Genomic DNA, 27,205 nt, shown 5'->3' on the forward strand with positions numbered 1-27,205 from the left:
TTGATACAGTAATAGCAACAGACTATTTTCAGAGTTCATAATGAATGCACATAAAATAAAATAACGTTATTGAGAACGGTAATAGCACACAATTCCTTTTATGGTTGGCCCTTATTTCTATTATAAATTTTTAGCCTGGTCCAAAATAAACAGTTCTGACAAATGGAAACATGATGACTTAAAGTGATGTAGTTTCTGCAAATAAAATATAGTCAGTTTTCCAGTAAACTTGCTCCTGGTCAGAATCAAATGAATCCTTATAAGACACAGCTCTAATAAAAACTGTAGCAAGCCATACAGCTGTGTGTCAATGGAAAATGTTATAACTTTTCAATATACAAAATATAACTGGTATCAATAAAGGGGCAAGACATGTACAACTAAATTAGAATACATTCTGTGGAAGAGCTTACAATTGAACAATAATAATAATAATGATGATATAGCTCTTTTCTAAATAATTATTTAGCACACAGCTAACTTTTACAACTTAACATAGGCATAGTACATCATTTGGTCAACCATTCTTGTTGTTCTGTGTAAAATGTAGCTCCGCTCCTCTCCCCTGTTTCCCTGTGTGCTTTCTGGCTTCCCCATTAATAATATGGCATCCTATGGAGAAGCATGTTACCATACACATCTTTTTGCCTTTTCCACCGCGGCTGGATGCAACGCTATGAAGGAAGTAGAGTGACGTGTATGGTCACATGCTTCTCCTTAGGATGTCATGATATGGAGTTTAACACAGCAAGGGGATGCTAACAGTTTGAACTATGTAAGTAAGCGCCTTACAATGGGAGAGGATGCAAGTTACCTGCACAAACATCTTACTTATGGGGAGGCAAACCACCTGCAGGGCGTGCTATTTACAAGTGGTCCTACTACAAGGGGGGTCAAACTAGCTATCAAGGGGTCCTACCTGCTGGGGTCAAACTACCTGCAGGGAGATCCTACCTACAGGGGGGTTCTACTTACAGGGGGGCAAACTGCCTACAGGTGCTCCTACATACAAAAGGGGAAATACCTACAGATGGAGCTACCTACAGATGGTAAACTACCTACAGGCCAGTCCTACCTACAGGAGCAAGCTACCTACAAGCCAGTCCTACCTACAGGGACCAAACTACCTACAGATGGGTCCTACCTACAAGAAAAGCTACATATGGAGACAAACTGCAAAAGAGGGGGTTGATGTGCCCCACAGTACAAAGATTTTTGAGGTGTAGCCTAAAATGTTAGGAAACACTGTTCTATACAGTAAAATAAAAGCTACACTTAATAAGTTGAGTTGAGGAGATAAGTTTGAGGAGCTCTGTGGTCTGAGCTATTAATCTTATTGTTTATTTTGCTACACCATTAATTCCAGGCCTCTGTTCATATGAATATATATGTCTTACTATTAAACTTTGTCATTCATTATGGTCTTCTAGAATGCCTGTAAAAAGTGATGGCTGCCAACATTTTTTGATAAATTCTCTAGACAAAAAGAAAACCAAAAGCTTGGCAAACCTGCCCCTTATTACACAATGCTTATATCCCTTATAATACACGTAATCTCCTTTTTTTATAATATATGCAAAGTATTTTAAGCAATATAAGAATACCACCTGACACATTATGTTAAAATCATCTGAGTTTATAATAAGTAATTGAGAAATTTCCAAATGAGATTAAATAGTCATTATAACTAAATCCATTACCATATACAAACTTCTCCCCACCAAAAAAGGCAATGAATTCCATAACCACTGCTGACTTCACACTGCCTGTCATATATTTGGGAGGATGTTTTCTTGATGTCTCCACAGATTTGTGTGATACTAGGAACATGTCACAGATCCATACCTTACCCTATATATGTATCAGCATATGAAACGGTTTAGATTAAATTTACACAAGCCAGTATGCTGCAGATTTGTTCTGAATATTTTGAAAAAAAGTAAAATCTGTAGTGGAGTGGAGCATAAGGCAAGTGGATGACATTTTATAAAGAGATGGAGAAATTTTCCACATGTAACTTGACCTGCTCTTCGGATTTTAAAATCCATAATATGTTAATGTTGTTGCAGATTGATCACAGATTTGTTGAAGAATTGTGGGGGTCCCAGCAGGCAAACCTTTGCAATTAGACATGTTTTCCCCTAACCAAAGGATGTCAAGAAAATGGCTAATTCTCCATGGTAGATGGGATAGTTCCAGGCGCTCGAAAGGAACCTTTGCAAGCAGATCAGGTAGGAATCAGGTTTATCCCAAAATGCAAAACATTTCAAGGTAAAACAATAACCGCTTCCTCAGGCAGATGCCTGAGATGCCTGAGGAAGCGGTTGCTGTTTTACCGCGAAACACTTTACATTCTGGGAATTAACCTGATTCTTACCTGACCTGCTTGTGGAGGTTTCTTACGAGTGCCTAGAACTATTCCATCTATCCAGGAGAATTATCCATTTTTTATGTACCATCTTTGATGGGAAGGCAGCTGAAAGTCCCTGATTATTACCCCATATGCTTTCCTATGTTGTGCCGGGCTCGCATACAAACCTTGGTAAGCGCTAATTCGCATCAAGCATTTACTAATATTAGCGGTATTATGTTATGGAGCGCTTTTCATTTTCTTTTTAGCCATAGGATGTCTAGGACCCATTTAAGATGTAAATCAAAGGCACCCTTACCTAACCATTCTGAGATGTCAGAGAACTCCCCTCCTTTGAGAACAAATATTTATGTATATTTGGATTACATGGATTATCACAGTTCGCTCAGTATCCTGTAACTTATAATATAAACATAAAAACGTACAGTATTGCTCCACACCTAACTAGAAACATCAATGTTTTACTAAAGTAAGAAGAGCATTACCATAGGTACATAGCCTAAAAGGAAGTTCCCTGAACACTGGTATTTCCAAATAGTAGTTAATATTTAAAATCAAAATAAATTGCCCCAAATTGCAAAATTGATTTAAATGTAGAGACTTCGTTGAGCACAAAAATGGTAACTAGCAGTTCTGATGTATGATGCAGTTGAAACTGCATACAGCAAAGTTATGCTCCAGCTCTTTCTCGATGAGTCAGTAGGTTTTGTTCCTATTTCTATTTTTGCCATTCCATCAGGTGTTTTGGTATAGTGTAGGCAGCAGCACTGTATTTGCCATCAAAAATACAGGAATGCTGAATTGCCTCACTCTAGTTTAATGGAGTACATCTGGATTGAAGTGAACCAACAAAGACATTGTTAATGCAACGCCACAATAATAATTATAGGCCTGTAGTCTTTGGACCTGACAACATATAGTTTGCACTCAATAGGCTTACCTTGTAACATACTCCTGTATGCATTGTCTGCAATTGCATAGATATGAGGGGGCATTTCATGTCTTTTCTTGCCTTTGTACATGTCAATGATCTTCTCAGAATAAATTGGTAGCGATTTGTAAGGGTTGACCACAACACAAAATAGACCCGAATATGTCTGTAAAATAAAAAAAAGTGGCATATTAATTCACACGGATGAACTTATCAGGAATATGATTCCTAGAATATACTAAATGGCCCCTTGTAATCGTATAAACCAATGCAAGTATAAAAAAATGTAGATACATATTCACATTTACATCTGTAACACTTAGGCCATTCACCAGACTGAGCCTATAGTATTGTTATAAAAATGATTACGAAATATGAAAAAATTCTAATGCATATACAATTTAAGATAATCTTTTTGCATGTTAAATATTATTATATTATGCGTTGGTTATTATGTCTTCTGGCACCTGAGAGAGAAAAAACTTCACAGAAGGGTGCCGCGATCTCTATTGTCATGGCCATATAAGGAGAACAAAGCACATCTTGTTTAAAGCACTGGTATGTATGGTTTGCTTGGTATTTAGAAACAGAACATACATGGGAATATGTTTGTTGCGGGAGAACTGCACGATGAATGTCTTACTCTATGACGCAGATACTTTTTACTATTCCCATTATCCTACATAGCAAGGTTACATGCCACTGCATTCCAGTTATGCTGGGGTTTATTTCTCATCAAACCATGACAGTTTGTCTACAGATGGAGAAGTAGGATAAGGTACAACCTTACTTATTCCTATGTTCTCTTATAAGTAGCTGTAGTCACCATGCTAATCATGATATGATATCACATATCCAATTTGTAGCACTGCTATCTCCTTTTATAACAAAAGGGTCTCTGGGTCACCGCAAACATAAAGGCCCCAATGTGATTGAAGCCTCTGTACCCCAAGAACTATAACACACACAACTGTACAACTAGTGGGAACCATTAATGTTTTAAAGCGGAATTTTCAATATGCAATGCATTCATGTAGCATCATGGTGAAATCCTAGCAGGTTAATGATTATTAATGTGTTGTCTATCTTTGCAAAAATAACTTTTTTTTGGCTTAGAAAGACCATTTTCTAATAACCTGTTAGTAAATAGAAGGGATTCATTAATGTAGGGTATCCATTATTTAGGACCCTGAATTGTATTGTATAAATTGAATCATTCTGTAATGCCCTATTTCTTCTGTGGTGGAGCTGTAGGGAAACTGGACACTCACTGCCCATTTCTTGGGGCTTGCCATGGTGTGACATCCTGTGACCAGTTTATTATCAGAAGGAGATTATTTTAACAAAAATATGACTGCTCAAAGGGGGAAACATATTTTAAGTTTTTTTTTTAAGATTCAAAGTTATCGTGTATCCTCAACTCAGTGGTCTGCAATGTTCAGAAGCCCCACAGAGAATGAATGGAAAACTGGCCATGCTGATTATTCATTAGGTCAACTGTCCTTCATTCTCTGCATTGGTGGGAGTCCCAGGGGTTGCTCCACCGTTGATCAGCTAATTATTCTGTATGGATAGGGAATACATTTGGATCTTGGGATAACCCTTTTGGGACACATGAGTTGACTTTCTGGCCATGTATCAGCCACCATTTGTGGGAACACATATATATCATTGGAGATTACAGGATGTGAGAGTTGTGACTGTCCCCAAACCTCCTGGGAACTATTAGACTAAGGACCATTGGAATGTGAAAGAAATTGGAAGTTCCCAGTGTGCAACAGTAAGTATTTTTGATGATTAGTTCTCATCAATGCTCTGAGAGTAAATACATACCGCCCGATTCTCATTCATTTTTTTTATACATCTGGGCAGCATTAGACTGTGCATAGTAAGTTGTAGAATTTTTGGTCAGGAGAGAGACTCATAACTCATAACTAGTAACTATATAGCAATAGAATGCACCTGACTGTCCTTCATGTTTCTATATGTCACCATGTACATTTTTATGCACATTCTCTCACATATGAGTGCATCTATTCTCAAGGCTTGTCTTGCTGTACAATAACACACTTCTTTGTTTCCTGTTATTTATTTCTAACAAACGTTTCACTGAGTAAAGTCCTTATCTCCTTTATCAGAACATACGAGTTGGGCCAGAGATCCATGGCGTAGGGATAAGGATGTTACCTGTGAGTTGCTAGAGGATATATCATTAATTTAATAATACCAGCAGGCCTCAGACTACACAATACGTGTCTGTACTGATAAAACCTTCCAAAGGGGCAAAAACAATGTTATAACACCAGTGTAGAAAACATACTCATAGAAACAGAAACTCAAAGAAAATCTCAAGTTTGACATTGTAATGAAATATAATGATCAGCAAGTGCATGGTTGCTTAATTTGGACTTCCTTGCTATCTCTTTCTTAAATGTATGTGCAGCAGTCAGTAGAGTCCAATTTCTGAAACCCAAACAAAGGTTAAAATGAAGAGTGACCATCCCAAAAATTAAGATTAGGGTTTCCTGATTAAACAACTTTTTGACAGGTTCTCAATATGCTCTTCCTTCCTGAGATATGAGGGTTTATGGTTTGTCTGACAATTCTGGGAATCAGTCACATGGGCATGAATTTAATTTTAATAATGAAAGTATATATCAGGTGATAGGCGGCATTATACAGTCAGGTGGTGTGAATGTTGTACATTAAGGGGCCTGTATACCAAACACACAAACCTGACTGTGTAATCGTGCCCATTACCTAATATTTACTCACATTATTCAAGTTAAATTCACGCCCATTGACTCATACCCTGAATGGCCAGGCAAACTATAAACCCAAATATCTCAGGAACCGAAGGGCAAATTAAGAAACTGTAAACAAGTGTGTAATCTTGGCACCCTAAGCTAATTAATGATAATACAATCTCATTTTTGGGGGGAATGGCTTTAGGTCATCTTTAAATGGAATGTATTACCTAAAGTTTTTTACTATAGATACTGATAAATATTTGTTTCTTCCTATTTATTTTTATTGTCTGAATGTAGATAGTTTTTATTCAATTTTCTGTACATTATTGTAGGGGCAGCCATCCTGCCCATACTGCTTTTTACAGTATTGAGAGATATTCATTACATGGCCCTCGAGACTTGTACTTTGGAGAATACTTATTGGTTTGTATTAGGGAGTGTTATGGGCATGCTCTGTGAAAACAAAATGATTTCAGGATTTGAAAATTCCTAAAAAATATATTTTACATAAAACTGTAACTATTGATGATTTTCTGATGAGAGGTTCCCTGTAAACTCATTACCAGTGCCAGCAATATTCCACACAGACTGCTGCTGTATGTTCCTTTATACAACTTGACATCCATGCAGCACTTTTCTTTATGGATCAGCTGCTTAGCATGAACTAAATTCATTTAACGTGCTATATGGACATGTCTGTGTTAAATTAGACTAATTGATACAAACATAGGAACACCAAACAGTGTATATTTTTCTATTCATCACTCGATATTTATCAGTATTAGTAGACCAGTAAATTATTATTTTTTTTTTTATCTAAATGTGTAAAAATAATCTTAGACCCTATTATAATAGAGGTGATAAACAATTAAATGGTATGTCCTTATGTAAAACCTTAGCAATATAGATTGTAATCTATGTAATTCTTTCAACTGCAGCTAAGTCCTTCCTGCAAAAAAATCCTTCATTCCTCATGTACTGATCAAAGTAAGGACGAAAACTCATTTCATGGCCAATTAAGCTTGTCTGTAGTGTGGGAAGATATTTCTTAGATTTAATGTTAAACTTAGACATAATATAGTGCTTGATGAAGTGTCAGGCCTGTCGCCATATATGCAGTAAGAACCAATTCTCAGACAAGCCTTTACCCAGGTGACTTGGCAGACTAGATGAGCCCCTTCTGGCAATGGGGAATTCTGAACAGACAGTCCTCATTCCTGAACATGGGATTACAGCTCACAACATGCATTATTTATAGCCTCAAGATTCATATGTAATAGTCTTCTTTATATAGAATGGTCATTGTTATTGACACTACCTTACCGAATTAACAAAAATTATCATTATGCCCCAAGCTAAGCCCAACTTTTCTGCTTTAAAGAGCTCTAAAATACATGTTTGTCATATCATAGCTACATTCATTTTGTAAAATAGTGTTATAGGTGGCAATGCAAATTCTTAGTACTCTATAGACAAGACCTGTTGAAGCTGACAGCTCAGCTGTAGAAAGACTCTATCCTGGTCCTAAACATCTTCCAATACATTGGTACAATACATAGTTCACAGACACTTGTCCAGCTCACCAAAACCCCTCCAATGTGCACGGATCGGTGTCCAGCCAACACCCAATAGTGGAACAAAGAAGCAGTAGATCCAGCACTATTCTTTGCAGCTTTATTGTAACACAGCACTTGGATAAAATCAGCCAATACATCAAACGCGTTTCGAGCGCATGCGCTCTTTTTCGGTGATCACCGAAAAAGAGCGCATGCGCTCGAAACACGTTTGATGTATTGGCTGATTTTATCCGAGTGCTGTGTTACAATAAAGCTGCAAAGAATAGTGCTGGATCTACTGCTTCTTTGTTCCACCATTGGTACAATACATATATGAGTCTTTCTACTGCTCTTCTATAAATAAAAAATCTAATTTTTTATGGGCTCAGTGAATAAAAATATACTGTAGATTTGAAGCCAGCTACTGGGCGGTGTTTGGTATTGCCGGACAGCTCTAGTCCCCTCAATGGAGATGAACAACAATACCAGACATAGCCCAAGGATAAAAGTGGGTCTGTTGCTAGCAAAAAATACAGCATTTTCTTCTTACCGCAGGCAAAACATTTAACATTTTAATATTTACTTCCCTTACTAGCAAAAAAATCAGTTTTCCTGGAATTATGTACGAAGGGGTTAATTCTATAGTTCAGATCACTGCTGCCTCTTCCCATTTGTGTTAAACCAGCAAGAGCAGGAGAATGAAGGGATTCAGTAATCAATGCAAAGCATACAATATAGTGTATGCATCGTTACAAACTGGCATATGTAAAGTTAGCAGTGATGCATGCAGTACTGAATGCATCAGTGCTGACTTGTTTCTCAGCTTCAGAAGCAGTACAGTTAGTGACCACTGCCACATTCTACATAAAAAGGAGGGGGCAGCAGCGAGAATGTGATACAGAACATCCTATTGGATATAGGGGTAATATATTCTAGCAAAACTATATATATATATATATATATATATATATATATATATATATATATATCTTACAAAATAGTTTTCAGACCATTTCACTTTTTCACATTTAGTTATGTTGTGGCTTTGTACTAAAATGAAATAAAATAAAAAAAAGTTCCCATTATTCTGCACTCAAAACTTCATAATAAGAATGTGAAAATAAAACATTAGGTTTTTTGGCAAATTTATTAAAAGGGAAAACCAAACATTTTGCATTGACAAAAGTATTCAGACCCTTTGGTATGACACTTTAAATTTTGCACTTTGGGCCTCCTATTTCTCTTTAAGATGTTCTACGCCTTGACTGGTAAATTCAGTTAATTGGACATGATTTGGAATAAGAATGTATAAAGTCTAATAGCTGACCATTTATATCAGAGCAAACATCGAGCCATGAGGTAGAAGAAACTGCTTGTAAAGCTCAGCAAGAGTCAGGATTGTGTGGAGGCACAGATCTCTAGAAGGTTACAAAACAATTTCTGCCACACTGAAAGTTCTGCCACACTGAAAGTTCCCAATTCCTAAATGAAAGAAGTCTGGAACAACAAGAACTCCTCTGAGAGCTGGCTGCCCCACCAAACTAGGGTTTCTTTCACACTGCCGTTAGGATACCGCAGTGTGACGGCCATCTGGGGAGCCAGGGGGAATAGGTGGAGAAAAAATACTGCCTGTGCAGTCTTTTTCTCCCGCTACTGCCGTTACAAAATAACGGCTCCCAACAGACCCCATTATAGTAAATGGGATCCATTGGGGCCCATTATTGCCCTTTGTGCCCCGTCCCGATAATGGATGTTAGAGGCTGAAAAACCTAATGACCGTTTAAGGATGGGGCACAACGGCAGTGTGAAAGTAGTCTCTCAGTGAGAGAGATGACCAAGAACCTAATGGTCATTCTAGCTGAGCTTCAAAGATCCTGTGTCCAGATGGAGTAACTTTCAGATGGTCAACCATCACTGCAGTACTCCACCAATCTGGGCTTTATGGCAGAGGGGCCACAAAGAACCCTTTCCCTAGTAAAAGACACATGAAACCCACCTGATGTTTGCAAAGAAAAGCACCTAAAGGAATCTTAGCCTGTGAAAAACAAGATTTTCTGGTTTAAAGAAACCAAGATTGATGTTTTTGGCCTCAATTCTAGGTGTCATGTCTTACGAAAACCTAGTGACCACGCCCCCTCTCATAGACTTGCATTGAGGGGGCATGACGTGACGTCACAAGGGGTGTGGCTGTGACGTCACAACCACCGCCTCCTGCACCCAGTGTTATAAGCGAATGCCAGGTGCTAAAGGGGGGAGAGGGGTCCCAGCTGCAGGATGCCCACGATCAGACATCTTATCCCTGATCCTTTGGATAGGGGATAAGATGTCTAGGGGCAAAGTACCCCTTTATTTTAATCCTTTTTGCAGAATTTCTAATTCCAAAGCATGTGTAATTAATATCAATTTATGACCTTAAATATTATGACAGACCCTTCAATGCAGGTTGAGATGACAACTACAATAAAGGGTTAATCTGACCATAGACATGTGTGATATTTTATGGAATATATATTAAGTGACTAATTAGGGGTGGCTCCTCACCTGGGACCCCCACCTATCTGGGACCCTCAGCTCCAAAATCGATCATCTAGATCTGCCAGAATTGGCTATAAATGTAACATAATATTTGTTCAGGTGCTACTTTTTTTTTGCAATCTTATGTATTTGCCATGTGAGGTCTTATGACATTGTTTGGATAATGTTGTAACCTGATAGATTGGTGAAGCACATTGTAACTTTCAATCATTTGTATGATAATAGTAGTATAATATACAACAACTGTTAATTGTTACCACCATTATGTCCAAAATACATTCTTGAAAAGGAGCCCACTTGGAAGCTTGAATGTTAAAAATAAAGGGACTTTTGTTTATTCCTACAAAGTGTAGTTAAATGAGGATGATTCACCAAAATACCATTATGTACACAGAAGCATGTGTTCATATGCCTGGCATCAGGTCTCATTTAATATCATTTTTAAACTTTAGACAATGCTAATATTGAGTCATATACTAGATCAGTGAGCATTAAGTAGTTAAAGGGGTACTCCTGTGGAAAACGATGTTTTTTAAAGGGGTACTCTGGTGAAAACCTTTTTTCTTTTAAAGCAACTGGTGACAGAAAGTTAAACATATTTGTAAATTACTTCTATTAAAAATCTTAATCCTTCCAGTACTTATTAGCTGCTGAATGCTACAGAGGAAATTCCTTTCTTTTTGGAACACTGATGACATCACGAGCACAGTGCTCTCTGCTGACATCTCTCTCCATTTTAGCAACCATGCATAGCAGATGTATGCTAAGGGCAGCATGGTGGCTCTGTGGTTAGCACTGCTGCCTTGCAGTGCTAGGGACTTGGGTTCAAATCCCACTAAGGACAACAATAAATAAAGTGTTATTATTATTATAATAACATCATCAGCAGAGAGAACTGTGCTCGTGATGTCATCAGAGAGCATTCCAAAAAGAAAAGAATTTCCTCTGTAGTATTCAGCAGCTAATAAGTACAGGAAGGATTAAGATTTTTTAATAGAAGTAATTTACAAATATGTTTAACTTTCTGCCACCAGTTGATTTAAAGAAAAAAGGTTTTCACTGGAGTACCCCTTTAAATCAACTGGTGCCAGAAAGTTAAACAGATTTGTAAATGACTTCTATTAAAAAATATTAATCCTTCCAGTACTTATCAGCTGCTGTGTGATCCACAGGAAGTTGTATAATTCTTTCCAGTCTGACCACAGTGCTCTCTGCTGACACCTCTGTCCATGTCAGGGACTGTCCAGAGCAGGAGCAAATCTCCATAGCAAACCTCTCCTGCTCCAGACAGTTCCCATCACTCTACAACACAAAAAATGGCACCTACAACCAACTTTTCATGCCATGCCTATTATAACATATGGACACATTCAAGTCTGCTTTTAGAATGTTAATGTAGAGAAAAGCTATGTGTGAATATAGTTTAATGTGTATGACATTGAGGTTTGGGCATTTTGTTATTCTGCAAGAAAATACATTGTTATGTCTAGAGAAGGGGCAGAAGGGGCGGTATATGACTTCTATCTTTGCTGTTCTTTGAATTTATTTGATTTGTACACAGTCGACCTCAGGTTTATCAATTCCCTGTTCCTGCTACATAAACATGCAGAGGGTGGACATGCCACTGCAAAGGCCTAATGTTACTTTAAAGGGGTACTCCACTGGAAAACATTTTTTTTTTTTTAAATCAACTGGTGCAAGAAAGTTAAACAAATTTGTAAATTACAGTGGTCCCTCAAGTTACAATATTAATTGGTTCCAGGACGACCATTGTATGTTGAAACCATTGTATGTTGAGACCAGAACTCTATGGAAACCTGGTAATTGGTTCTAAAGGCCCAAAATGTCATCCAAAAATAAGAAAAAAAGTGAGAATTAAAGAAAAAATAAGTAGATAACTAATATAGATAAAGCAAATCCTTACATATAAAAGTAAGAAAGATCTGCTGGGAGCTGTAATCACTGTCTATATGAGTGTTTTCCAAGCAGAGAGCCTCCAGCTGTTGCAAAACTACAACTCCCAGCATGCCCGGACAGCCGAAGGCTGTCCGGGCATGCTAGGAGTTGTAGTTTTGCAACAGCTGGGGGCACCCTGCTTGGGAAACACTGGTCTATGTGTAGGACAGAAGCTTCTTCAGGGTCCTGTACAGAACACAATGTCCTAAAAAAGTAACATGGAGTCGCCCTCACCTGATGTCCAAAGGAGCAGCTAACCCTGGTACAGGTAAAGTGTACAGAACATGTAATACCTCCCTGTACTGTAGGGGGCGCTACCAGACACCAGTCAGTGCATACGCTCCAGGAATACAGGGTGTTTACGCTCATTCTGACATGTTTCACAGATCCGGACTGTCTGTACATTGTATGTTGAGTCTGGTTTCAGAAAAGACCATTGTATGTTGAAACTATTGTATGTTGAGGCCATTGTAAGTTGAGGGATCACTGTACTTTCAGTACTTATCAGCTGCTAAATGCTCCACAGGAAGTTCTTTTATTTTTGGATTTCTTTTCTGTCTGATCACAGTGCTTTCCACTGACACCTCTGTCCATGTCAGAAACTGTCCGAAGCAGGAGAGGTTTGCTATGGGGATTTTCTCCTACTCTGGACAGTTCCTGACATGGACAGAGGTGTCAGCAGAGAGCACTGTGGTCAGACAGAAAGGAAATCCAAAAATAGAAGAACTTCCTGTGGAGCATACAGCAGCTGATAATTACTGGAAGGGTTAAGATTTTTCAATAGAAGTAATTTACAAATCTGTTTAACTTTCTTGCACCAGCTGATTTGAAAACAATTGTATTCCACTGGAGTACCCCTTTAAACCATCTTTAGATCCTTTATTATGTTTTTTTGTCTGTACCTGTACCAAAAGAACATGTTAACATAAACTTAGCTGTTTTATTCTGCTTTGGTTCTAAGTTTGAATACCATCAGTGGAGATACCATATGTTTTCTAGTAAAACACAGTATATTTGACGTCTCTGTTGGAAGGACTATGTTACTATTCCCAGTATATCAGCATTATTCAGTATTAAGTATAGGTGCCTATATGGCACTTACCCCTATGTCTCTATGACTAGATTATAAATATGCATCATCAGTATACGGTTTCATCGTTTTTTTTTTCTCAATATAGATTTATTTTTAATATAATTTGGATTAAAAGTTAAGATTTAGGGATTTTTTTCAATTTATTATACTATACAGATCCCAATACTTGCTGTGATATCATACTCTGGTTGACAGTTTACTAGTCACCACAATTGGGAAACATAAACAGGTAACCGATAATGTGCATGGGGCCTTGTGCTCTACTATATCTCTTGTACTCAAACGTAATTCGGAAGTTAATATAATCCAAATTGGGAACATATATACACACACATATATATATATATATATATATATATATATATATATATATATATAATCTCCATTTATACAGCAAAATGTTTGATTATAATGGCTAATGGCTTAAAGTGGTAGAATAAAGTAGAGTAAAGCACAATGGCCCAGATTTATCAAACTGTGAGAGAAAAACTGGAATGATTTTCCCACAGCAACCAATCACAGCTCAGCTTTCACTTTACCAGAGCTTGTTAGCTGAGCTGTGATTGGCTGCTGTGGTAAAATCGCTCCATTTTCTTTCTCACACAGTTTGATAAATCTGGGCCAATATGTCAGACAAGAGAAGATGTTATCTACATTGATGTCTCCTTAGATGTAAACAAAAGGGGTAAGGATGTCAATGTCTCTTGCTTGCTTTCCACTAACAAACTTATATAAATCAGTAAAATAACTATGTAATTCTATAAATATGTTGACTTCAATGTAAGACTATTGGGGGAGATTTATCAAAACCTGTGCAGAGGAAAAATTGCATAGCAACCAATTGGATTGCTTCTTTCATTTTTCAGAGGTCTCTTTAAGAATGAAAGAAGCAATCTGATTGGTTTTATGGGCAACTGGGCAAATTTCCTCTGCACACTTTTTTTTATAAATCTCCCCCCTTTAAAGGGGTACTCCGCCCTAGACATCTTATTCCCTATCCAAAGGATAGGGGATAATATCTCTGATCACGGGGGTCCCGCTGCTAGGGACCCCCGCAATCTCCCTCCTCCCATAGGCTTGCACTGAGGGGCGGGGCGTGACGTCACGATACTCCGACCCCTGTATCGTGAGTCATCATGCACAGAGCAAACTTAGATCCATGCAGTGTTGACTTGGGAGGGTGCAGGAGAGATTGCATGGGTCCCCAGCAGCAGGACCCCCGTAATCAGACATCTTGTCCCCTATCCTTTGGATGTCTAGGGTGGAGTACCGCTTTAATTCTACAACTAACCTACAATTCAGGTCAAAACTAGAGAAGACATGGCAAACCATTTCATTGGTGTCTTAAACAATAGCTACTTTACAAGATTCATTATATAATAAAATCCTAGCCACTTTAGGAGAATCCCTGCTTATTGCACCCTTCTTCCTTAAAGGGGTACTCCAAAGGATAGAGGATAAGATGTTAGATCACGGGGGTCCCGCCGCTGGGAACCCCCACAATCTCCGGGCTGGCCGCGTCCGGAACATGGAAGCTTGAAGCTTCTGCATTCATGACATCACACCACGCCCCCTCCATTCATGTCTATGGGAGGAGGCGTGACAGCTGCCTCCTCCCATAGAGGTGAATGAAGGGGGTGTGGTGGCCAGTATCGCCAGTCATCTGGAGTGGAGTTTGCTCCGTGCACCGATTGATTGAGGTACTGCAGTGGAGATTGCGGCGGAATCCCCGCCATCTTACACCATATCCCGTATCCTTTGGATAGGGGATAAGATGTTTACAGTGGAGTTCCCCTTTAAATAGCACTACAAGCTCCATTAGGTTTTGTTGGTAACTGATGATGACTCCCAGTTGTAGTTCACTAAAGAGAAGTATTGAGAAGGATAGCTCAATGTAAATGCCACAAAATTTAATTTTATAGATATTGGCCCTCATTTACTATTGCAAACCCGACATGTTTTGTCGGGTTGTGCGCCAGATTCTGTCGCATTGCGCCAGAAATTCTGTCTGTGCCAGATTTTGCGCCAGAATTTGCGCCAGAATTGAAAAAACCCCGACTAACTCTCTATTTTGCTAAGAAAACCCGTGGTCTCCGAAAAAGGGGCGTGTTCCCGACATTTTCACAAAAAAACTAACATATTTACTAAGGTTTCCACATAAAATGTGGTGGATTTGAGCTGAGGAAAACTGACAGATGAGAGCATGTGTAAGAAAAGCAAAGTGTAGGGAAAGTGGAAAATGTAGGGAAACCTTAGTAAATACCGTGGAAAATAAATTGTAGGAAATTAAAACCCACATAGAAACCTACACAACACTCTTAGTAAATAATGGCCAGTGTATCATTTATATGGGGCATGTTTGTAAGCCGGTGCAAATGCCATTCTACAGGGAGCAGGAGGCTGAGCTTCAATCACTTTTTATATTTAAAGGTGTCACTTTTTACTGTAATGCTGTAGCCTTCTTCTTATCATCACGTCTCAGTTTAGTTGAAAGCTTAGTGGGGAGAATGTAAATTTTAAGATTTCAGGATATTTTTAAAATATAGACAGTAAAATGAAACATTTTAAGAAAAAAAACATCAAAAATTCTTTCAAAATATGTTGAACCTAATAACTTGATTTAAACATTAGATAATTTCATGATGACACATTCCCTTAAAGTCTTAGCAAATAAGGATGGAAAATATAAACCAAAAGGTTATGCTTCTGCCTCTTCTACTAGGTGGAATTGGGACAGGGGTTCATGGTTCTGGACACTGCTGAGATGAGAGCATAGCAATGTCTACCAGCACCATAAAAAGGAGTAGCACCATAAAAAGGAGTCCTATTTCGATGGTGAAAATGGCAAGCAGTAATACAGTTTAATATCTTTGGTCATTAGCCTGTATGCCCTTTTTTCATATCCAAAATACAGTTATACAATTCCAACAATCTGCAATGAACTTACTATCATGGTATCATCTGCCTTCAACTGAGAAACGTACATTTAATCAATGCACCTAACAGTTATTTCATGTATTATTCTACACTTCCAATGACTTACATAGATAAGGCCGGAGAAATATCTTTCTCTTAAATTGTGCAGCACAGAAGCTTCATTTAGGCAAGTCAGCTCTGCCATGTCCTCCACTTTGGAGAATTTGGGGGGGTTCATCTTTTGGACATCATCCTTGCTTATGGTCATTTTCTTTCCATTCTCCAATTCGATCAGAACTTCATCACCTTTCTCTTCCTTGATACTTGCAGCTTCAAATCCATGTTTCTCAGAAGGGACCCAAACCAACTTTTTGGCTGTCCAGTCTGCCTGCGCTGCAGGGCTGTTTATGTAGTCCTTGTCCAAAAAGAGGAATTTCTCATCCTCACTCATCACTTTTTGTGACATTTTGACTTAAAGGTCACCTATGGGGGATAAAAACGAAAAGCTTAATAATCATGAGGCAGCAAAAAGTAAAATCAGTCCTATCTATATATCTATCTATCTATTTATATGTCTAGACGCCAAACTTTATCTTCTTTACCATACCAGTTGAACTCAAGCAAAAGTAAAGAAAAGTAACCTGACTTTCTAGTTATGTTCTTCTTAATCAAACACTCAAACACTAATATTCTTTCTATTGACTTCTAATCTTGAATTTTGAGGTCTATTATTTTGGTGAGTGGTTAGGAGGGAAAAGAACAGGTGAAGGAAGGATGAAAAGACAAGATTAGAAAAGAGGAGGGGATTAGCACTCACCAAAGCCTGTTTTTTTTTTATAAGGAAACAATGAGCATACAGGAATAGGTGATGACAAAGATACATGGATAGGTTTGGCACATTGGACTATCTACAAATAATGCCAAAAATGGGGATAAGTTATGCCACCTAAGGAAGGATTTAAAGAAGCGGAAGGCCTATTACTAGGGTGTAGGCATTTAGGACTTATGATGCAAATATATATTTTGCAATGTAATATATATATGTATATACAGCCTCTACGTGCTAGGTGACTATGAAGCAAGCTCAAGTATATAGACTATGTCTGGTATATGGTCTGCTTTTTGGTTTTGGTAGCATGGGGGAAAAAAATTGTCATTGAATTGACATTTACATATGACCCAGTTTTGATTCAATCCTAGTGATATCACCACGTCTATGACCCAGCTTTGATTGATACAATGATATACTTGATCTCTAGATTTGAGCATAGTAAATGCAAAGGAAATCCAAAAAACAGCTGTCACCATAGAGGAAAGGCCTTTCAACTATTTGGGTTTTAGCACCTATGGCTTCTGTAATTTTTCTTTTATCCATTTCCATTATACAACGTTTTCCAGTAATTAGGTTCATTAGTGCACGGAAGGAACTGATCCTTGGAAAGCCCCTTTGAATTGCACTAAGTTCCCACCAAAGCAGAGGTCCTCTGACGTGACAATGAGGATGTTATCTGCAGGAGATCTGCAGAGGGGGAATGTAAAACATATCAGTATGTTTTCTGGCTCAAACACAGTTCAAAGCCAAGCTATTAACCCTGGTGATAACTAGCAATGTCATTGGCCTTTCTAAGTAAAATACAATCGAAACTGTTTCAATGTTTCATTCGCTAACACAAAAATAGATAAATACTTGGATGGAGAGGCCAAATTTATAAAATAAATAAATAAATAAATATAATAATGAGAAGAAGAAAAAAGACACTGTACATACAGTTTTCCAGCTTACCACTACAACAAACCCCAAAAAGGCTTGTTTGCACCCAACAGAGGTGGTTGGGAAGCAAAATCAGCTGAAGCGGGGAAGTTATACGATTTGCGTTACTCCCATCCACTTTAATGGGAGTTGTGCAAATGGAGTAGCTCTACAAGCTATGGTATTTACAGAATTTCTGGAGGGTTAGGTGGTAAACTGAATTTACAAGATGGGACTACCCCTTTAACTGGCATCTTATTGGCGTTAGTGTGTTTGTAATAGGGGATTTAAATGGTAAGTCCCATGAGGGTCAGGGACTTATGTGTGGACTATGTTATGGACTTATGTGTGTAATGGAAGTCTCTGTACTGCCCTACGGAATATGTTGGGGCTATATAAACAACAGAAAATAAATGAAAGGCTAGAAAAGTAGTGTGCAGTGGATAACTTTTGATTATCTAAATCCATATAACATAGTAGCATTATCTGCTCAATTTTTCTTCATACACCCCTGGGCCCCCAAAATAAGGATCAGTTCCCTCTTTCCCCCCAGCTGCATCTAAGGCATTTCTCTTGACAACGAGTCCCCTGCTCTGTATAAATAGCTGTCTGCAGATGGGTGACTCTTCGTTTTGGAGGAGAGCTAAAATGCACTGTTATAACAGAAATGGGTAGATTTTAGATATATTTCAAGTAATCGGTGAGTTCCAATAAATGAAATAAAAAATCCTTTAGAAACTAAATATGTCTAAGATACATTTTATGCTGAAATGCTATGAATATTATGATCATACACATAAATAGTTACATAATATAGATGTGTTAAAGCGAAGAGCTCTTCGCCAGCAGTGGTCCTTGGCTGATGTTGGTGCATGGGCCCATATAAGGTCATGTTACCCTGAAGACACGATAACTAATTCATAACAAATACCTTTTAGGGGAAAAAGTCTGTCTGAAGAAAGTACAGTAAAGCGTCAAGTGCAAAAAGTGAGATTCAATGCCATGCTGCACATTCCCATTATCCAGGCCAGCAGCGTGCTCTCCTATTGGATAAGCCTAAATTATCCACAAGGATGCTCAATTCCCAGCATAAGTTATGGTAAAGAAATGACTAACGCAGAGGGACAGGACCCTCGCATGCACTTATTTTCTGACGGATACATATACACAGCGTCAGTACGTTACATTACGTTTATACACACATAGGCAATAGTTTTGTTATAAGACTTTTTTTTTTTTTTAAGATAATTTAACTGCATAATAAATGGAAATATTATTAACCAGGTTACATAAATACTATCATTTCCCAAATTATTTCTAGGCTCTATGCAGGACATACCTGATCACTTAATGCACTTTGACATCCAATACAGAAGTGACACTTTCTCGTGATGTCATGCACTGAACTTCAAGGTTAACCCAACACAGTATATGATAACCAAGGGATAACCCCGCGACATACACAATGACACATTCAATACCGGCCTGACGTGTTCAACGTTAACCCATTCACTTCTCACTCTCTTTGCAATCTATCTATATACATTTGTACATTACATTCATTTGTAACCAGAATGCCAGAATATACTGAAATCTTATGGTCATAATAACAATAGTGCCTACTTACAGATATCCAATTACTTAAGCAGAGGTTGAATTGAAGACAGAGACTGGAACCTGTACAGCTCACAGCTGGGACAGTCCAAATTCCCCTTCAGTTTGACGTCCCTCTATATAGACTCAGCCATCTCCACAGTGGGAGGGATGGAGTCAGGGGAGAGCTGGAGGGAGGGGTTGGGAGCTCATCCTCTGCTTTTAGGTATGGGTTGTCTAGTGCACCTTAGTACGGTGCGGAATATACAGTAACCCCTGAGCTGCCATAGTGTTTTACCAGTGCTTGGGGTGGAGTATAGGTTATGCTATTTTTGGCTGAAGGCTTATCATTTTTTTTTTTATATATATATTCTGGGTACACTTGATTCTTTAAAACTTTTTAGATCTAACTTTTTATTACTAAAACAAATGAAATTGGGAAAAGTTGTAGTTAATTTACTTACGTTTATGTAAAAAATAGTGCAATCTGTGTTCATATTCAGTTACCAAGGGCTGATACGTTCACAGGTTGCAATGTACTTATAGCAGTGTTTCCCAACCAGGGTGCCTCCAGCTGTTGCAAAACTACAATTCCCAGCATGCCCGGACAGCCAAAGGCTGTCCGGGCATGCTGGGAGTTGTAGTTTTGCATCAGCTGGAGGCACTCTGGTTGGGAAACATTGGTCTATAGAACAGTCAATATGGATAAATGTGTGCATAGACCTAGCGGCCTCTATATCAATTAGGAATTTGGACACTAAGTGAACTCTGTAACATTACTGTTAATTCAGATGCAGCTCTGCTGAGGCTGCTTGGCAAATAGATACAGTACATATTCTTCCTATAGGATTGGAGGTGAACATACAGCATTATCTATGTACCTGTAGAACTTCTCACTCCATTACGTATTGCATTATTGGTATAGGATAGGATGATGGCTGTCATACACATCTGGATTGGAGCTGAAGGACATCCTACTCCCTAGTGGGGAGCGTATGATTCCCAGCCTGACCGACTATGCAGCTATAGATGGGGGCTTCCCATGCCTGTCCTGAGAAAGGAAGAAAAAAAAGCTCTATGATGATATGACTCCATCTGCCCAAATAAGGATACGGGAACTCTGTCTGCACTTTGTTCTTCTGTGTTAGGGGCTGTCTGTTCTCAGGGTAGAGAGAGAGGATGCTGGATGATTTCAAAGAAAGATGAGGCTTTTAACCCCTTAAGGACCAAGCACTGTCATTTTTTTCCTCCTTACATTTTAAAAAAACCTTTCAATTTTGCACCTAAAAATCCATATAATGGCTTTTTTTTTTGCACCACCAATTCTACTTTGTCATCAGTCATCAGTCATTTCACCCAAAAATCGATGGCAAAACAGGGAAAAAGAACATCATTGTGCGACAAAATTGAAGAAAAAACGCCATTTTGTAATTTTTTAAGGCTTCCGTTTCTACGCAGTATATTTTTCGGTAAAAATGACACCTTATCTTTAGTCCATACGATATATAGCCTACTTATATAGGTTTGATTTAGTCGTACGTCTGTAAAAAAAAATCATAACTACACGCACGAAAATAAATAAAAAAAACAATTAACTTTTTTATTTTTTCGCGTATGGAGCGGTATGAGGGCTCATTTTGCCGTGATCTGAAGTTTTTAGCGGTACCATTTTTGTTTTGATCGCTTTGTAATCATTTTTTTTATGGTATAAAAAGTGACTAAAAATACGCTATTTTGGACTTTGGAATTTTTTTGGGCATACACCATTGACCGTGCGGTTTAATTAATTATATATTTTTAAAGTTCAGACATTTACGCACGTGGTGATACCACATATGTTCATTTTTGTTTACACTTTTTTTTTTTATTAGGGAAGGGGTTAAATCACATTTACTAACTTTTTTTTTACTGTTTTTTTATGCAGTGATATAGCCCCCTCTAGGAGCTATAACATTGCATACACTGATTTCAGGCACTGTTCAATGCATTGCCAAAGGAATGCATTGATCAGTGTTTTCTGCACTTGATTGCTCAAGCCCGGATTTCAGGCTTGGAGCAATCAAATGCCGATCGGACAGCTGGGAAGAAGGTAAGACACCTCTCAGCTGTTGGGGATGCCGCGATTTCACTGCGGTGGGCAGGGCCAGATTAAGGATGCCTAGAAGACAGAGCACTTCATTATGATGGCCCCCCCCCCCCCCCGACAGTCCCCCTTCCCTTCCACTGAGACTTGTTGCAGGCCTGTCAAGTAAGGAACAGACTGAGACCAAAAATAGGCCTGGGCATATTAGACTATGTCGCCTTTTTTTAATTTATTTTTTGGTGGGTGTCACAGGAGTCAGGCCCCCGCTAAAATAAAATGGGCGGCATGGTCTAAAATCACTTCAGTTCAAGTTACTCTTTCCAGCTGTTGCAAAGCTACAACACCCATTATGTCTGGAGAGCTTCTTCCAGCTGTCTGTCTATCTTCTTCCAGCTAAATCTTCCTCTGTAAAGTTCGACGCCTGGACATCATTGGTTCCTGACTTTGCCAGCCGATCCTCATCCTCTGTATGAAGACAGCAATCATTATAACCCTTCAAGAGACTGTGCTTCCTAAATATAATACTGCCAAACCCTTTGTACCCTGTATATCATACTGCCAAACATCATGCCCTCTAAAAATAATACTACCACACACTGTGTCTTCCGCAGTGGGCACAGAGCAGCAGCATCCCATTGAAAACAAGCAAAATTCTGCTGGCGGAAGTTCGTAGTGTGGAAGAATTCCTAATTCCCCCAGACCCCTCTGCCCCCCCCCCCCAGACCACTAAGTCCTCCTCCAGACTCCTGCTCCCAGAGACCCCTAAGGCTAGGTTTCCCCCTTTTTTTTACCTGTAAAAACACAGAAAAAGTGCTACTGCTTTTTCCTGTGTTATGGTAATTTTTTGGCATTTTTTTTCTTGTGCTTTTGCCTTATCTGGAAACTTAACCTTAGTCCTCCCCTGGTCCTTAAGCCCCCCCCCCCCCCCTTCAACACTTCTGGTCCTTCTCCACTATTCCACTTTTCTGCACCCCCTAACCCCCCCCCCCCTCAGTCCCCTTCACACTCCTTTGCCCCCTTTACCAAACCCACACTAACCTTACCTCATCCCCCCCCCCCCAAACAACCTCATTTCAGCCCCCCATGCCCTCCTGGTCCTTTTCCACTGCACTTTTCTTCACCAACCCCACCCCCAGTTCCCCCACATTAGGTTGGCAGTACAGTTCCCCCTCATTAAGTGCAGTACAGTTCCCCCACATTAGCTGCAGTACAGTTCCCCCACATTAGGTGCAGTATAGTTCCCCACATTAGGTGCAGGTACAGTTCCCCCACATTAGGTGCAGTATAGTTCCCCCACATTAGGTGCAGCATAGTTCCCCACATTTGATGCAGTACAGTCCCCCCCCCCACATTAGGTGCAGTACAGTTCCCTCATATTAGGTGCAGTACAGTTCCCCCTCATTAGGTGCAGTACAGTTCCCCCACATTAGGTGCAGTACAGTTCCCCAACATTAGGTGCAGTACAGTTCCCCCGCATTAGGTGCAATACAGTTCTCCCGCATTAGGTGCAGTACAGTTCCCCCGCATTAGGTGCAGTAGTTCCCCCACATTAGGTTGGCAGTATAGTTCCCCCACATTAGGTTGTAGTTCCCCCACAGTAGGTTGCAGTTCCCCCGCATTAGGTTGTAGTCCCCCCCACATTAGGTTGGCAGTATAGTTCCCCCACAAGCATACAGCCTCCAGTCATGTACAGTGTATGGTTGGAGGCTGTAGGTCTGTGTACTGCCCCACTTCAGTGCTCCAACCACCGCTCCTCCGGTCCGGGGTCATGATGTACTGCTATGGCCTATGGGCCATAGCAGTAGGTCCCGGGACCGGAGAAGCGGTGGTCATTGCACCGAAGATGACGTGCAGGTAACTTACCATGTGTGCATCCTCGCTGCTCCACTCCTATGGGCACACGCACGGGACGTCAGTGACGTCCCTGCGTGCGCTACCTCCCGGCGGCCCCTGCGTTTTTACATTTTCACAGGAAAATTTGTGGGGAAAAAAATAAATGTAAAATAAATTACTTGGAAGCTCTGAACTATATGCCTCATCATCCCCCCAACTTAGATTTCCCTTGCTCCTCAGTTTGCCCCCCCTCCTTCCTCCCCTTTTATCAGCCCATATGCCACATTTACACACCCGCCCCCTTTCCCATGCTTTCCCCTGCTCATCATTCCCCCCTGCTCATCATTCCCCCCTGCTCATCATTCCCCCCTGCTCATCATTCCCCCCCTGCTCATCATTACCCCCCCTGATCATCATCCCCCCTGCTCATCATCCCCTCCTGCTCATCATCCCCCCTGCTCATCATCCCCCCTCCCCTGCTCATCATTTCCCCCTGCCAATCATTCCCCCCCATGCTCATCATTACCCCGCTCTGCCTCATCACCCTCCCCCTGCTCATCTCCCCTCCCCCACTCACAATCCTCCCCTGCTCATTGCTCCTCCCTCCTCCTGCTTTTTCTATTTTTCATATTTCCTTACCTGGCCGCGCTCAGCAGGCTCAGTCTCCTGCGGCTCCTCTGCATGGCGTCAGGGACGTCACTCATCATTTCTTGCAGCCGCCGTACTGCTAAACTTAAGCAGCCGGCACTGCAGGGAATGAGGAGTGATGTCCATGCCGTGCAGAGGAGCCGCAGGAGACGTCACTCGTCACAGCCGACGCATTACCTGAGCCTGCTGAGCGCGGCAAGGTAAGGAAATATGAAAAATTGAAAAAGCAGGGGGATAAGTGTCCGGGCCCACAGGAGCCACTGCTGGTCACTGTTTTAAAGTGGCCATGGCCGGGCTACTGATCTTTAACAAGCAGCCGGCGCTGCAGCCACTTTAAAACCCCCCCCCCCCCCCGGATCCGCTACTTAGCAGCCCGCAGGAGCGCCAATGATGATCCAGCCCTGGCAGTGGGCCTGATCAGCTCCGCTGAGCTAGTCAATATGAATTTCTCCTGTTTTAGATGCCACAATCAACTTTGATTGCAGCATCTAAAGGGTTAATATCAGACATCAGCCCGATCTGCAATGTCCGGTATTAGCCGTGGGTCCTGGTTGCAACCAGGACCCAGCAGTTACGAAGTGCGCTCAGCTTCTGAGCGTGCTTCACAGATCGGGAGCTGGCCACGGATGTAATTATATACGTACGTGGTAATAAAGGGGTTAAACATATAGGCTGACTTATCATATACTTTAGAGCTTTTTTTTTTCCTAGCGATTTCATCCATCACAAAATTTGGCAAATATCCATTCCGGAGAGGCCGGGCCACAAAGGTGCCACTGCCCTGCCATCCATACATACCGCTGTTCGGGTCCTCTTCCTCCACACGGCCTCCTCTTCTTCTCTTCCTCTGCGCTCTGGCATCTGATGACGTCACTTATGCACCAGAGTGCAGAGGGACGGTCATGCCTCTTGTGTCCACTGGCTTACTGTAGCCACGGACACAAGAGTGATTGACAGGATGAGGGGACAATGGCTCCTCAACCCTGTCAAACTTTTCACCGAGCGGCACATTTAACTGTAGAGGCCTCATAAGAGGCATTTACAGTTAAATGCAGGACATGTGGGGGCCATTCCGGGATGGCAGGACATCACCCCAAAAGCGGGAAAGTCCCGCCGGATCCGGGACAGTTGGAAGGTATGGGTTATGGGACCATTGTACTGTAAACTTAGTAGGAACAGCGGATGCGATGGACAATTAAACAACGTCCGAACGGAGACGCCGGTAAGTACGCAGCACGACAATGCTTCAAGGATCCGGATAAGCATTATCACGATTTAGGAAGCAGTAAAAAGGCAGGCTAAGGCAGGGCATTGCATTTCTTTACCTGAGGGAGAGAAATAAAAATGTCCGCCTACGGCACGGAGTCCGGGAAGGATAACAAGCAGTTTAACGAAATTCTGTAAAAAAAAGTAAGACCCTTCAAACATTATGCATTACACATAAATGACTGGAACATGCAAAGGTTATTTGTAACCTAAAATTCGGAAAATCAAATGTTACAATAAAGTAAAAGTAAAATAAAGGTAAAATAGCCTTTTAAAGAAAAAAAATTTGAGAACTTTTTACCATATCTATTATAATTTCCATTTCCCTTTCTGAGAAATTTCGATTCTTAGTACCTCGAGTCTGCATTAGAGATGTATTTGTAATGTCATCATCATTAACTTTGTCATCAACATTCTCCTCAGCGAACGAGTCCACCTCCATACTAGCAGTATGAAGGTTGGCAGCGGAAGATGAAGGAGGCGGCTCTGCCCTCTGTGCCCCAGACTGTGCCATTCACTTTCGTTCTGCTTAATTAATACACAGACTTTGAAGAAAGTAGATGAAAACAAGCAGACACTAATTTAATGAAGAGAAAATGACGTGAGGGGATTGCTGCGCATGCCGGGAATAAGGTGGTTTAAAGTTCAATATTCCCACCAAAGTAGTTGTGCGCGATATGTAACAATGTCGCTGCGCCATATTAATAACAGTGCACGAATGAAGCAAATGAAAGGTGGGAGCAAATAAAAGGTGGGAGAAAAAGCGTACTGGACACTATACTTGAAAAATGTCAGCCATAATGCCATAAATAAGGATCTCCTCCTTTTAAAGCCTTTAATGCTTAACATCCCTCAGAAGTAGTTGCATCCCTAAGTATAAACAAGTAAATCCCCTGTTACCTTAAGCACTTCTTTCAAGTCGGCATATTGTTGCAATCTCTTGTTTCGTACACAGGATTTTGTCTGTTTTTTTACTTTGGCAGGACATAGTAGTTGTAAGATGTTACATCAACTTTAAATGATATTGAAAAGGACTAGATGTCCTGTTTACATATGTAAAGTCATTTCATTTACTTTTTAAAGAAGGGTAAGAGAGTATCTTCATCTTTCCAGATGTTTTATTATTGCATATTTGTAATATTTTCATGGGCTATTTGATTTCCTTTGATGGTCATCATTGTCATTTCGAACACCTCCCTCCATTTAATAGCCTATGTGATTCCTAACATACAGTTCATCGAAACCTCTCCAAAAGACCACTTCTTTTTGAAACCCACCCCCTTACCCAAACTAGATTTTGTTTTACCGATTTCCTAGTCTACGATATTATTGTAAACCATTGTGCTGGCTCTTGGATGTTATCCCTTCTCCTCAGTTTAGTCATCATTCTTATCAGTATTAGGCCACTGCTTAGGCAAGGGCTGCTTTTGTGATGTAAATTCTGCCTTGCTGTGATGCTGATGCTGTTTTCCTTTCTGCTAACACAGCGCCTTGCAAAGCCAGGACATCAATAATCCCCTTCTTCAATATGCCATCTATAGTGCTGTACTGTAAATCATCCCCAAACACAGTGCTAATTCTGTTTAATGTACTTTCTTTAGCTCTATGTTATTGGCATAACAGAGGAGAGTAGGTGATGTCATGGGGCTGTGCCATAGAAGCAGGGGAAAGGAAGTACCCACGAGAGTACATCTGACAAACAGCCAAAATCTGGCCCCACCCCATGGAGGAGTGATTAAATTAAGAACTGGGTGTTATTATTCTCCTTTTCAATGAGGTATGTCTTTATACAGTCTGATATTGTCACATTAAACCATAATGATGTGATATAGCTAGCCATAGCAATCAATAAGAATTCTTCTCTTATTTCTTAGAAGGCCTTAGAAAATACAGCTAAGACCTGATTGGTAGCTATAAAACATCT

The 27,205-nt window shown here is 40.1% G+C and overlaps 1 protein-coding gene across 5 annotated transcripts in view; it reads right to left on the bottom strand.

The window, feature by feature from the left end:
- Positions 1-27,205, bottom strand: part of LOC130283814 (myosin-11) — a 138,414-nt gene that overhangs the window by 72,495 nt on the left and 38,714 nt on the right. For 4 of the 5 annotated variants that reach the window (XM_056533324.1, XM_056533325.1, XM_056533327.1 and 1 more), the window contains 3 exons: positions 20,333-20,502; positions 16,236-16,591; positions 3,312-3,468 (listed from right to left, as the gene is read on the bottom strand). In XM_056533324.1, coding sequence (XP_056389299.1) covers positions 3,312-3,468; positions 16,236-16,574 — 496 coding nt within the window. In that variant the 5' untranslated portion in view covers positions 16,575-16,591; positions 20,333-20,502. Of the gene's footprint in view, positions 1-3,311; positions 3,469-16,235; positions 16,592-19,485; positions 19,605-20,332; positions 20,503-27,205 lie in introns of those variants that run through there. The other variant, XM_056533326.1, reaches the window with a different exon arrangement.

This window comes from Hyla sarda, chromosome 8, assembly GCF_029499605.1.
Source record: "Hyla sarda isolate aHylSar1 chromosome 8, aHylSar1.hap1, whole genome shotgun sequence".
Lineage (NCBI taxonomy): Eukaryota > Metazoa > Chordata > Amphibia > Anura > Hylidae > Hyla > Hyla sarda.